The sequence below is a fragment of the Leopardus geoffroyi genome, chromosome A3, assembly GCF_018350155.1.
Source record: "Leopardus geoffroyi isolate Oge1 chromosome A3, O.geoffroyi_Oge1_pat1.0, whole genome shotgun sequence".
Lineage (NCBI taxonomy): Eukaryota > Metazoa > Chordata > Mammalia > Carnivora > Felidae > Leopardus > Leopardus geoffroyi.
In genome coordinates this window covers 2,400,945-2,412,863 of record NC_059336.1, presented here as the reverse complement: position 1 = coordinate 2,412,863, position 11,919 = coordinate 2,400,945, and the positions used below count along the sequence as shown (strand labels likewise).

Sequence of the window (11,919 nt, the reverse complement as noted above, 5' to 3'; positions counted from 1 at the left end):
CCTCGCTACGGCCCGCCTGGTCTCTCGGGGCTGACTCCTGCCCGCCGAGCGTGGGTGCAAGGTCCCTCGTGAGGTGGGGCCCGGGCCGCGGGAGTCGGTGCGAAGACACCCTAAACCGTGGAGAACAGAAGGGGAGCGCCCTCCCACCGTGGGCCGGGCAGGAAGTTGGCCTGAGCAGCAGGGGCTCCCCATCCAGAGGGGGCGCCCAGGGTATGTGGGGGTGGGGCGAGGGGAGACTCTGTGCCTCCTTCAGTCCTCAGGTCCCCGCCCTCCTCCCCTCCCCCGACCCGGGCTCGGACGCCCCGCCGTGGGGGGCGGGGGCGCGGGGAGGAGGCGCCGGGCGCGGGCGCGGCGCGGGGGGCGCGGCGCCTTTAAGGCCCGCGTCAGGCCGAGCGAGCGCAGGGGCCGGGCTCGGGGCGGGGCCTCGGCGGGGCGGCCGCGCGGCTTCACCTGCAGTTCGGAGCGCGCGGAACAGAGGCGCGGGCGGCTGCGAGGCCGGCGGACGCACCGGCCCGAGGGAGCGCGCCGCCGGCCGACTTGGCCTGGCTCCCGGAGCCGGGCGGCGATCGCGGCGGCGCGGCCGGGCTGGAGGCGCGGGGCCCGATCGAGCGGCGGCGGCGGCGGCGGCGGCGGCCATCGGAGCTGCGCGATCGGGGCGGCGGCAGCGGCGGCGGCAGCGGCGGCGGCGGCCGGGAGCGGGCTGCGGGCGCCGGGCTCCGGGCGGGCGCCGGGGCGCGGCGCGGCGGGAAGATGACCGCGGGCTCCGGCGTGCTCCTCGTGCTGCTCTCGCTCTCCGGCGCGCTCCGGGTAAGTTGCCGCCTGGCGTCCCGGCCGCTCGGAAGCCCCGGGCACCGCGGGGCCGCCCCCGGAGCCGGCGGGGCGCGCACTCGCCCGGAGGGGCTCTCCCGGGCGCCCCCGCCGCGCGCACCGCTGCATCCAGAGGCTCCCGCGCTCCGCGAAGCCGCCCGCGGTCGGCAGGAGCGGGGAGCCGCCGGGGCAGAGGCGAGCCGTGGTGCAGAGCGGGGTGCGGTGCGGGTGGGTGGAGGGCCCAGAGAGCTCTGCCCGAAGCGGGACCCGCCAAGCATCCCTCGGCCGCCCCAGGTCCGCGGCCGCCGCTCGGAGCTCGGCTCTCCCGCGCCTGGGCAGGCTGCCCGCTGGCGGAGCCGGCGCGCCCTCCATCGCCCGGGAGCCGCGCGCCTCCGGAGTTGGCGAGCCCAGCCCGGGCCGGGACTGCGGGCGGGGGAGCCGGCGGCAGCAGGCGAAGAACCAGGGTGCTGGGGACACCCGGTCTCGCCGCCCCGTGCCGGGGGCCGGGGTCTCGCGGCGCGGCGCCTCCTCCGTGCTGGGCTTCCGGGTGCTGACCCAGACCGCGGCTGCGGGTGGGCGGCGGACGTGGACCGCGGGGCACCTTCGCCGCGGAGTCCCCCAGGCGCGGCTGGAGCCGGTGTCCGGCGGGGCCCTCGCCGCTCGGAGCGGGGCCGGGAAGTCAGGCGGGCGCGGGGTGAGCGTGCCCGGGAGCGCGGTCCGGGCGCCCGCCTCCTTCCCTCCGAGTCCGCGAGCTCGGCCCCCAGACCGGCTGTGCGCGGCGGGTGCAGGCCCCGGGGGCGGCGTGCGGGGCTGCGCCGGGTGGCGCCCCTGGGGAGGCGGCGGGGCCGCGGGAGTTGCAGGAACCCCCTCTCGTGGCCGATCGGCCTCGCTGCTCCTCCGGGCAGCGCGGTTGCAGCCTCCGAAATAAACAAGTGCGGCGCCCCCAGGCCCGCTCGGAGGCTGCGGGGCGCTCCGGCTGCGCTCGCCACTCGCCCGGGCGGGGCGAAACTTTCCCGGGCGAGTTCGCCCCCGGGGTTCCGGTTCTCTGTGGAGCTCGGTTCCCGAGGAGCGGAGCCGCGGCTTGGAGCTTTCCCAAGGAACGAGCCCGCGCCCCTCGCTCTCCCCTTGGCGCTTTGTGGGGAGGGCGTCCGCGTCCGGGCCGGCGGCGCGGTGCTGGGGCCCGGCGGGCGGGCGGCGGCGGCGCGCGGGGCTGGAGCGGGCGCCGCGGCGGGAGGCGCGTTCCGCTCGGCGGCCCCGCGAAGCCACGACCGCGGGCTGCGCCCCTGCTGCCGGCGAGCGCTGGCCGGGGGAGAGGGGCCGCTGCGCTCCGACGTCTCGGCCCAGCGTCCTGCCGCGCGCGCCGTCTCTTCGACGGTTCCCCTCCGCTCGAGGCTGACCTGTAGCTGCTGTCCCCCGCAGCCTGGCTGGGGGGGCTCCCCGCCCGCCCCCCAGCCCCTCCCGCTGGGCAAGACCCGAGGACACCCACCCTTTCAGGTCAGTCAGGGCAGCTGTCTCGCCCGTTTGGGCCAGAGATGGGGACTCCACGGGCGGACAAGTGTCCAGCCCAGTGGAGGTGCCAGGGCTGGAGGGTGGAGCCGCGTCGCCGGGAGCCTCCCTCCTTGCCCAGCGCTGAGCCGCCTCTGGGAGGACCTCCTCTCTTGCTCTGCCGCCGCCTCCCTCCCTGGGGACCCACAGAGAAGACAGAAGCCCAGCTCTGGGGCCCCGAGGGGCGGTGGCCGAGAGCGCCTCGGCTGGCTGCACCTCCCTCCTCTCTGTGGCTTCCTCCGCTGTCTTCGGACACTCCTCAGACGTTGCTTTCTGCGGGGACAGAGAGGCCCTCCGAGGCCCTCAGCCCTGCCATCCGCTGGCCCTCCTCCCCGCCTGCACCCCCGTGCCCAGGCCAATCCAGCAGTTACCCCCACACCCGCGCTGGGCTCCCGCCGCTTCCGCGCGAGAAGCAGAGGACCCTCCCCTTGACTCGAGGTCAGAAGGTCAGGTGCAGCCTGGCGCTGCGTCACGTGCCGCGTCCTTCACGTGACGTCCATCCCATGGCGCAGGGCATCTCCTCCCGTCACCTGGGTACGAGGCGGGTGAGCCCAGGACAAGAAGGTGCCCCGGTGAGAGACCACAATCACAGGACACGTCACAAGTGCTCACTGTGCCCGGTTTATAAACCGCGCTCCACCGGGGGGTGTGTGTCGAGGAAAAAGCGGTTTATACCGAGTTTATACGGGGTTCCGGGCTTCCGTGGGGTCTGGGATGGAATCCCCCCAGGAGGGTGCTGTTGGACCAGGTGAGTCCCTGAGAGCACGGAAGCAGGGGAGCTTGGGGGGAAGGCTGTGGCTCAGGTGGTTCTGTCATAGCCAGAGGCCAGACCCTGCCTGCGGCAGCCACTGAGAAACAAGGGGTTGGATTAAATTTCTGCCAACTTCACATTTGTCCCGACCTCTTTTCTTTCTGTTCTCAGGCCCATGATGGGGATCTTACAGCCCGGGAGACCTGCAAGGCTGGATTCTCCGAAGAAGACTACACGGCACTAATCTCGGAGAATATTCTGGAAGGAGAGAAGCTTCTCAAAGGTAGGGGGGCGTGGGGGGTGGGAAGAAATCGCACACTGTGTTCTGGACTGGGGAGACCTTTCCATGGAAAAGGCGGGTCGGGGCCGTCTTTGAGGCAGGCTGTCTGCCAAATGATGGTTGTGAGGTCAATGAGGTGTCCCTCCGTGGACCTCAAAGGCATTTTGCATCCCAGGTGAATGATTCAGAATGCCTGTCATTTTTGAGTGAGGTGAATCATTTCCTGGGCAACAAATTGGAATTCGGATGTAACGTCACCCAAATAATGTGCAGAGAGAGAGACTTTCTTGCTAAGTATTTTTATGTATGAAATTCTGGATTCTTAAATTATCCCTGCTTTGAAATGCATGATAAAGCAGACGATGTTGTTGGAAATGCGGTAAATAAACCCACAGACGTTCTGTTCACAAATGTGGTATTCATTTTCATTACTACCCCACTGATAACACGAAAACACACATGCAGGAGGGAACTACCAATTAGCTTTATCGTAATTGTAGGATTATATCCACGTTTGTGATGGGAACGTCAGAGGCAGCTTCAAAAGTCAAGAGACAGGAGATCATTCTGTATGTTGATCCGTTTCCCTTTCGAGACAAACTAATTAAACTTCCCATGTGTATGGGAGGGGAGATCAATCAGGCCTTCCTTGTGAGGTTTCCAAGTCCTACCGCGAACACCGTGGCTGAGCGCCTTCCCAGAAGCAGCAGCTTTTAGCCAGTTTCGGAGTGACGGAGGGAGCAAACTTTGGATAAGGCTTCAGAGCTAAATTTCAGCACTCACGACTAAATAATCCTCATAGCGCTGACTTTCTCCCCAGCTTTGGGTTTCAGGGAATCTCAGATTCTCAAGAGCTGACAGCAGCTCCTTAGGGGGGCGGTGGTGGGGGTTTTTCGGATTCTCTTCCTCGGGGACAGAGCTCGGTCACTTATCTTGTTTGTTCTCGGTTACGTGAACGGGATTTTTATTTGGGGCTGAGTGCAGCTTCCCTCACCTGTTTGTTGTCATCTGCGTTGACCTGCTAAGGGCATCATCTGTGGAGCCTTTTCATGGATTACCCACCCTCCCTGCCCCCAAAAATCCGCGGCAGTTGCCCGGAAGCAGAATGGGCGTGTTGCATGAGTAGGCATATGTGGTGAGAGCCTTAGGAGATGCTCTGTGAATGTGCTGTGCGTGTCATTTCAGAATTCGAGAGGGTAGACCCTCTTTCAGGATGGATTGGTCTCCCGAGCATCCCTGTGTGCCCTCAGGAGGGCCTGGAACATTCTTCTACTCTCAGTGCATTGTACTGTTGCACACAACAGGGACGCTGTGGTGCCCCCGTGTGCTGATCTTCTTGTGCCTGGCTTCTTGTGCCTCTCTGGGCAAGGAGCCACACCTGATGGGATCTTGGAGTTTCACTTTGACCCAGGAATTTCAGAAAGAAGGCCTCTGTTTTCGTAGTAAGTACTACCTACCGCAGAAGGGCATGGCAGAATCTCAGACCTCTAACAGGCGTCTGGTCTCCCCCCCCCCCCCCCCCGGTGGAGAGCTGGCCCCTCCGCTCTTGGCCCGCGTGGTGGGGAAGTCACGATCGCTGGCTGAATGTTGACCTGGCCCGTGAGCCCAGGTGGTTTTTACCCAGCGCGGGGTGAAGAGCCCACCACGGTAGGCGAACTGGGGCCAGCAGACAGACTTTGTGGACGCGGGACTCATTTTCTGGGCCCTTACTTGTACCTGAGATGTGGCCCAGCGCAGCCCAGCTTGAGGGGAGCTGTGTCCCAGTCACTGGGGCCTGCTCCTCCCCTCCTCTGGGGTAGGCTGGAGCCCCGCTGCTTCTCCTGCACCTGCCTCCGTCCCCCTCCACCACGCCGTTCTCAAGGACAGAGAGATGTTTTCTGTCTCAGAAATAATTGTTGCAGATACGGAAGCAAAAGCCAACGCTGACGTACATTCCAACCAGGACAGATGAAAATGTCTCTGTGTACAAACTTTGCAAGTGACAAGACTGCAGTGAAGATGTGTGGGTCCAAGATAAGATAATGACACAACACTTCTGTTATTCTGGTAGGAATCAGGTTAAGCTGATAATGACTCCTTATAATTGAGTTACTCCAACGGAGAGAGCGTAACCTTCATTTGACGAGCAAAGCTTCGCGGCGTCCCCATTTTATTGTAAGCACGCCGTAAGCCATTAACGACTGCTCGGTGGCTCCTTCTCTGCCTGAGTCAGCTTACCAGCAGCCCCGAACCTCCAGATTCCAGAAGGAGCGATTTGTTACATGGTAATTAACTTATTTATGATAAGTGGATGGAAGAAATGTCGTGGCATTTTGTTTGATGTCTAAATGAAAAGCATTTCCGTTCTAAAAATTTCATGCTAATTAGGCTTAAAATAGCTTTCCCCCATAGGAGAGCAAATACTATGGTACTGTGGACCTTTGGACCAGCAGAACGTGCTGTGGGACGAGTGCCCCGCCCTGGCTGGTTCCTAGATTCCTAGATCCCCTCCGAGTTCTGTCTCCTGTGTCTGCTTTTTCCGGCAAGCACGTGTGTGTGGCCACATGGACTCTTAGCTGTGGTTTTGTTTTCAAGGTAGTTCACTACGGCCGCCATCACCGGTGCATGGTAATACCCACAGTAGGTTGGTTAAGCGGTTTCTCCCTGGGCCCACATGGAACGTTCTGGGAGCCCTGGTTGAGCGGGGGCCGGTTGCCGAGCCGGTGTCTTTTTCTCTGCTTTGTTAATAATTAACGGTCAGCCCTGCTGAGGAGGCCGCAGCTGAGGCGGTGACCTGCATTGCTCTGTTGTGGCGGGCAGAGTTCTGGAAAACCCAGAGCGGCTCCGCCCGAGGATGGGAGGGTGACAGGATGTGTGGCGGGGACCCACGACGCACGGGTCCTGTCTCCTCCGGGTGCTGGAAAAGAGGCGGCGGCGTGTGAGTAGAAATGTTCGGAGGGGTCTGGGCCTTACCTAGGGAAGCGGGCTCAAGTGACACGGAAAAGGAGTCTGCTTCGATGATGAGCTGTTGTGTTCCCCTCCTGCGTGAGCGTGGGGCCGTGTGTGCACCCCGGGCCACACTCTGCACCCTCATCGGAGGACTTCCGTTCTCTGCTCGGTCAGCCCTCTTACCTAAACCGGAAATTTCATGAGGACCGCAGCCTGTCACTCCAGTTTACTATTTTAGATCATTTCAGGATGTTCAGAAGGAGGAGAGAGATGGTCGAGGGCTGGGGCGGCAGCTTATCAGCGGCATCATCACTTGCCTGGTTTAACCCTGCCGTCTTTACTTTGTCAGTTCGGTTTATTGCCTCATCGTTGTAAACTGGCTGCTGCGGCTCCGGGCATCGCACATGAGTTTGGAGCAGGATGAAGCGAGGAGGGGGTAGCACCGTCCGCATCCCTTCCCTGTACCGGGAAAGCAAGCACTTTGTCAGGTGGCTCGCTGTCCTGGTCGGCTGGAGCTTGGTCACCCGCCGCTCCCAGCCGCGAGGGGTGGGGACGCTGGGAAGGAGAGGGCTGTGTCGCCGTATCTGGGTTAGCGCTGTTACGATCCCCCACCTGGTAGAGCCGTGTCCTCGGAGCGAGTGGGATTCTGTTTTCCGAAGGAGGAAGGGAGGGGTGGACGCAGGGAGACAAGCAGCGACATCCGCTGCCGGCGCCCTAAATGCCGCGTCGTGGGATGAGCGACTCCTTTGCGTACCAGGCGGGAGAGGGCGGGACGGTCCCAGACCGTCCGAGTGCAGGCGTTTGCGGTCAGCAAGCGAGCATTTGCCACGATGTGATCGGCGCGGCCACGAGTACCCTTATGTCCTCTGGACGAGGACGTGGAAAATAGCCGCCCTGCCCCCTCCGTGTGGACAGGTCGCTCCTGCCGGGCAGAAGGCAGCCCCAGGCGCGCGCGAGAAGGTAAGCGAGCCCTCCCGCCTACCCAGCCCCCGGCTTCGTGCCCGGCGTGTGTGCGGGCCGCGTGCGGGCTTTCGTCTCGGATGAAGAAGTGACAAAGGAGCCCGAGAGCGCCGACGCCCTGGCACGTCTGGGGTGCCCTGGTTAAGTCGCGGGGGAGCGGGAGCTGCCGTGAGCGAGCGGGTAAATGGCGCTGGTGACTCCCGGCCACGTGCGCTTCGAAGTGGCAGGAGCGGCTGCCCGGCCAGCACCACCTCGCCCTCTTCCTCGGCGACACCCCTTCTGTACCGACCCGCCTGGCGTACGCGGAGTCCTGTTTAAGATGTTCACACGGCAGGTGGACGCCCTCACACCAAGGTGGCGGTTCAAGCCGTGGGGCCGCATTAGGGTATGCTCTTAGATGACGCTTCTGGGAAGGGTGTTTTGTGTGGCTCTGTTCGCTTTTCTTCCTGGTAAAGAGGAACAGATTCGGCTGGCCACGCCTTCTGCCTTTTGCTTTTTACCTCCTTCTCCTGCCTGGAAGACAGATGCGATGTCTGAGGCAGAGCAACCATCTTGTGACTGTGAGGACGGTACAGCGGGAACTGGATCCTAGGTGGCGTCCTTGAAGGGCATCCAGATAATCCGTGGGCTCGTTGTCCCCCAAGAGATGAGAAGAATGAGGCTAACACACCGCAGTTGAGTTTCTTGCCGTACGTGACCCAACGCAGTTCCTGATTTAGGGAAACAGTGCACCCTAGCTAGTGCCTGTCCTTGTCTCTGGAAGCTTGGAGTACATTTCATCCTCTGACTTGTGCCCAGGTTTTGGGGTCCTTCTCAGTTTTTGTTCCTTGGGCCCTGATTTCCGTCTCTCTTTAGCGGCCTGGCTAGTACCCATGCCTAGCCGAGAGCGTGCCGTGGGCACTCAGTAAGTATTTGCTGGGCAGATGAAATGAACGGGCACCACGTTCGAGTCCGTGGCCAGGATGTGGGTGAGTCCTTACGTGTCTGCCCCTCCCATCGTGGAGTGCACAGTCTCCGTGGGCTCTCTTAGCCGTCCTCATCCAGGAGAGCGGGCATTGGGACTTCGTCTCTGTCCGCAATATCGACCGGCTCTGGGGAACCTTGGTCTCCACTAGGTGGAGGTGAGTGGGCGCAGAGCAGGACCGCGCCCCGACTGTGAGCTCCACCCCCGTGGGCGCGGCCCTCGTGGCCCGACTGGGTGCTGCGCACCGGGTCCCTGAGGCAGTGTGTCAGGAGTTTCCGTCTTCTGACTTCTGCCCCATGTGTATAATCACCTGTCACCAAATCAAAACCCTCAGTGCCGAGAGCTCACACGCCAGTTAGACGTGAGGATGATGCACTCGTGGAAGCTGTGGCTTAAAGGTGAAGGTTTTGCGGTTCAGAACCGCGTATTCTAGCGGCCTCTCGAGATGAGGAAACGGGAGGCCTTGTGTGATTGTCCCGTAACAACGCGGAGTTCGGGCCACGCTGCCTGCCAGCCTCCGCGGACACCGCCCTTGTGATCCTCGCGAAAGCTCTGCCCATGAGTAGCACTGGTCCCGTTTCGTGGATCAGAAGCCAATGACCCAAGTCGGGAGCCTGGCTAGAATGCGCTGATCCGCTGTGCCTTCCCTGTCTGTCCAGACCCATGCTTGTAGCTCATTTACATCTCTCACGTACCGTGCGCAAAGATGGTTCCGGAGCGCTAAGGTCACGTGCACATAGGATAGCCCAGATGTTCCGGGCACCGTCAGAAAATTAGTAATTATCAAGCATTCAGACGTGCTAATTGTTTCCTGTTTTGGACGTTTGCAACAAACAGAAGCCCAGTGTATCAGGAGGTGCTGGACGGGCGTCACTGATGTGTGAGGGCTCATCTGAAGTGGGTCCAAACTCTGTGGACACCTTGGGTTTGCAGAACCGGCCCCAGGATCAGCAGAGCCAGGGTTCCGTGAGGCCAACAGGAGTCTTCAGTTCTGGGCACGTAGCAGACGGCCCAGGGCATGTGCTCAGGGGGCTCTGAGCCCCGCCAGCGCTGGGGGAGGCCGGGAGAGACCCCCCAGGCGAGGCCTGCAGCCTGCAAGCTGGACATGGGTGACCCGGGCCCTGGGGACAGTGAGGAGGCCTACGGTCGTGGACCGCCAGGGGGGCCACAGACCATGGCTTGAAGGAGGTTTCTGGCACTTTCTCCTGGCCGGATGTGTGTGCCTTCCATCTGCTGTGGTCCTTTCTACCCTGGGTCTGGGGTCCCAGGTGTTTGCAGGGGCCTCCCATTTTAGGTTTCCAGGCCTATCCCCTCCCCTCCCCCCCTCCCCCATCCCATCCCCTTCCCGTCTCTCTCCCTCACCTCCCCCTCACCTCTTCTCTTCTCTCCCCCTTCCCCTCCCCTCTCTCCTTTTCCCTCTCTCCCCCCTCTCCTCCTCCTCTCCCCCTTCCCCTCCCCCCTCTCCTCCTCCTCCCCCACCTTTCTTTGCAGCATACTGAAGTAGATGCCGGAACTAATCATCACTTGAGAACTTGAGAACAAGTGAACAAGCAAGCATTCGTCTTTCCAGAGAACGTCCTGATTATTCTGACTTTCTGAAGGAACAACCTTTACTTAAAATGGATTTCACCATAAAAAAAAAAAAAAATACCCTAATGTGAGTTTCCTTGCGTCGAGAGTCCAAAGTTCTCCCGCGTGTGTTCTTGTGAAACCTCAGGGCACTTGCCTCTGAGTTTTCGTCCTCAGAGGGGGGCCTGGCCTGTTGCCAGCGGGGGTGGTGAAATCCTTTCCTTTTGTCAGAAGGCTCAGAATTTGGGTGACTTTTTGCCCGCGCTCTAGGCTGCCCTCTCCTGGTGGCCTCTGGCACTGTTTCAGGTTGGCTCCCTGACTTCCATTCTTACAGGGAAGAAGACAAAACAAAGCAAACCTAGTTGATTATCCTCAACCCGGTGTTCCCCCCGCGTGCTAACCTGCCCTCTCACTTAATGTCCTCGAGACACCTGCCGGCTCAGGGTGTTGGTAGGTCACGCCCCGGCCCACCAGGTTCTGTGCAGGGGTCTCTGTGACTTTCCACCCCCCGCACGACTTTTCCAGGGAGGAGTCCACTTAGGTCGTGGACCGTGTTAGTTTAGTGTAGCCCAGTGATCCGCATATTTGGTGGCTTAACGGACACAAATTTATCTTCTCGCTGTTCTGGACACCAGAACTCCAACAGGGGCCGTTCCTCTGGGCTTCAGTCTGCAGGGGGGCGGTTGCGCAGGGCTGATTCCTTCTGGAGGCTCTGACCTCACGGCCACCCTGGTACCTCTGCCCGTACCTTCTCCTGTGCTCCCGTCACCACCTCTGACCTGGCTGCCTCCCGCCTCCGCTTAGGAGGACCCTTGTGACGGCTTTGGGTTCACCCGGAAAATGACCCGAGATCCATAATCATCCCCAGGTTGCTTCTGCGCAGGCCCGTGTGCATGTGAGGCGACACTCCAGGCATCCCTGGGGCCTCCCGCAGGCGTTATGAAGGAGGGACACACGGTCGTTTCCTGCTCCCACGTGTATCCCCTCCTCACGTCCCTTCGTGCGGTTCCAGGGGTCCTCAGCAGTTCACGTGGACACCGCCAGTTCACCGCGGGGGAAGCGGGGGCCCAGGGTGACCGAGGAAACCCGGTACGCGGCAGGGTGAAGAGGTCCGGCTCTTGGACGCCCCACGCAGCCCTCATCCAGTCCTGCCTCTTGGCAGGGGCCCCCACCTGCCGTAGCTGTGTCCGTAGTTGGGACCCTGTTTGGCAGCTTCCTCGTGGGTCCTGAGATGTGATTTGCCACTCGAGGGTGTGAAGGGTAAGCAGAGGCTCCCAAGCCCAGAGCAGCTTCCGGTCGGGCTGCTGCCAACGTTGTCTTGTTTGGTTTCACTGTTTTCTCGCTGACAGTGTGTGGGGATTTGGGAAGGATTAAGGTAAGCCTTCAGTGACAGATAAACATCCACGGGCGGGAGAGTGCCAGTCCCCGCCTTGTCTCTAGGAGGACGGTCCTCCCGGAGGATGGGAGGGGACCAGACGGAGCCACAGGTGTGGAGGGAGGCGTTCCTGGCCTGGTCCGGATACAGTTCAGTGGAGTTCCAGCCCCGGGGTGGGGCGTGTGCAGACCTGTGTCTGCCGGGAAGGATCCTTCTCTCTCTGTCTCCGAACCAGACGGAGAGAGGCTTTCCTTCTGGGCCTTCCCTCAGGACCACCTGCGTGTGCCTGTGCACCTGACTCGGAAGAAAGTCGGGTTTTTGTCTTTGGTTTTTCCACCCAAGTGTGAGTTTGACCACGGTTGACACTGACCTGCCTGGAAAGCCGAGGGGGGACCCCTTGTTTGCTGAACACGTGGCCCCGGGCTCCTGCTTATACCAGGGCTCATAGAAGAGTGCAGGCTCAGAGTCAGGGGCATTCTTGGGAGGGGGGCTGAGCCGGGGTGCCCTCCCTTCCCTGGGCCTCAGTTTCCTTACCTGGAGAGCAGAGACCTAGCACGTCCACCTGTGGCCGAGGAACCACCTGCCTGGGGGGCACTTGTGAAACCTGGCAGGCCCCGGGTCCCCTCCCAGACCCTCCGGCCTGGGTTGAATGGTGGGGGCCCACAAGCTACATCTCCCTGGAACCTGCGGCTGATTTTGCTTGGAGAAAGGCTCTCGCAGGTATAATTAAGTAAGGATCT

The 11,919-nt window shown here is 61.8% G+C and overlaps 1 protein-coding gene across 2 annotated transcripts in view; it reads left to right on the top strand.

Annotated features, from left to right (window-relative positions):
• The first annotated feature begins 663 nt into the window (after positions 1 to 663).
• The window catches only part of CDH4 (cadherin 4), a 542,698-nt gene continuing 531,442 nt past the window's right edge, over positions 664 to 11,919 (top strand). For both annotated transcript variants that reach the window (XR_006702995.1, XM_045444030.1), the window contains exons 1-2: positions 664 to 807; positions 3,275 to 3,386. Coding sequence is in view for 1 of the 2 variants with exons in the window: in XM_045444030.1 (XP_045299986.1) it covers positions 751 to 807; positions 3,275 to 3,386 (169 nt within the window). In the remaining variant the exon portion in view is untranslated. The remainder of the gene's footprint in view (positions 808 to 3,274; positions 3,387 to 11,919) is intronic.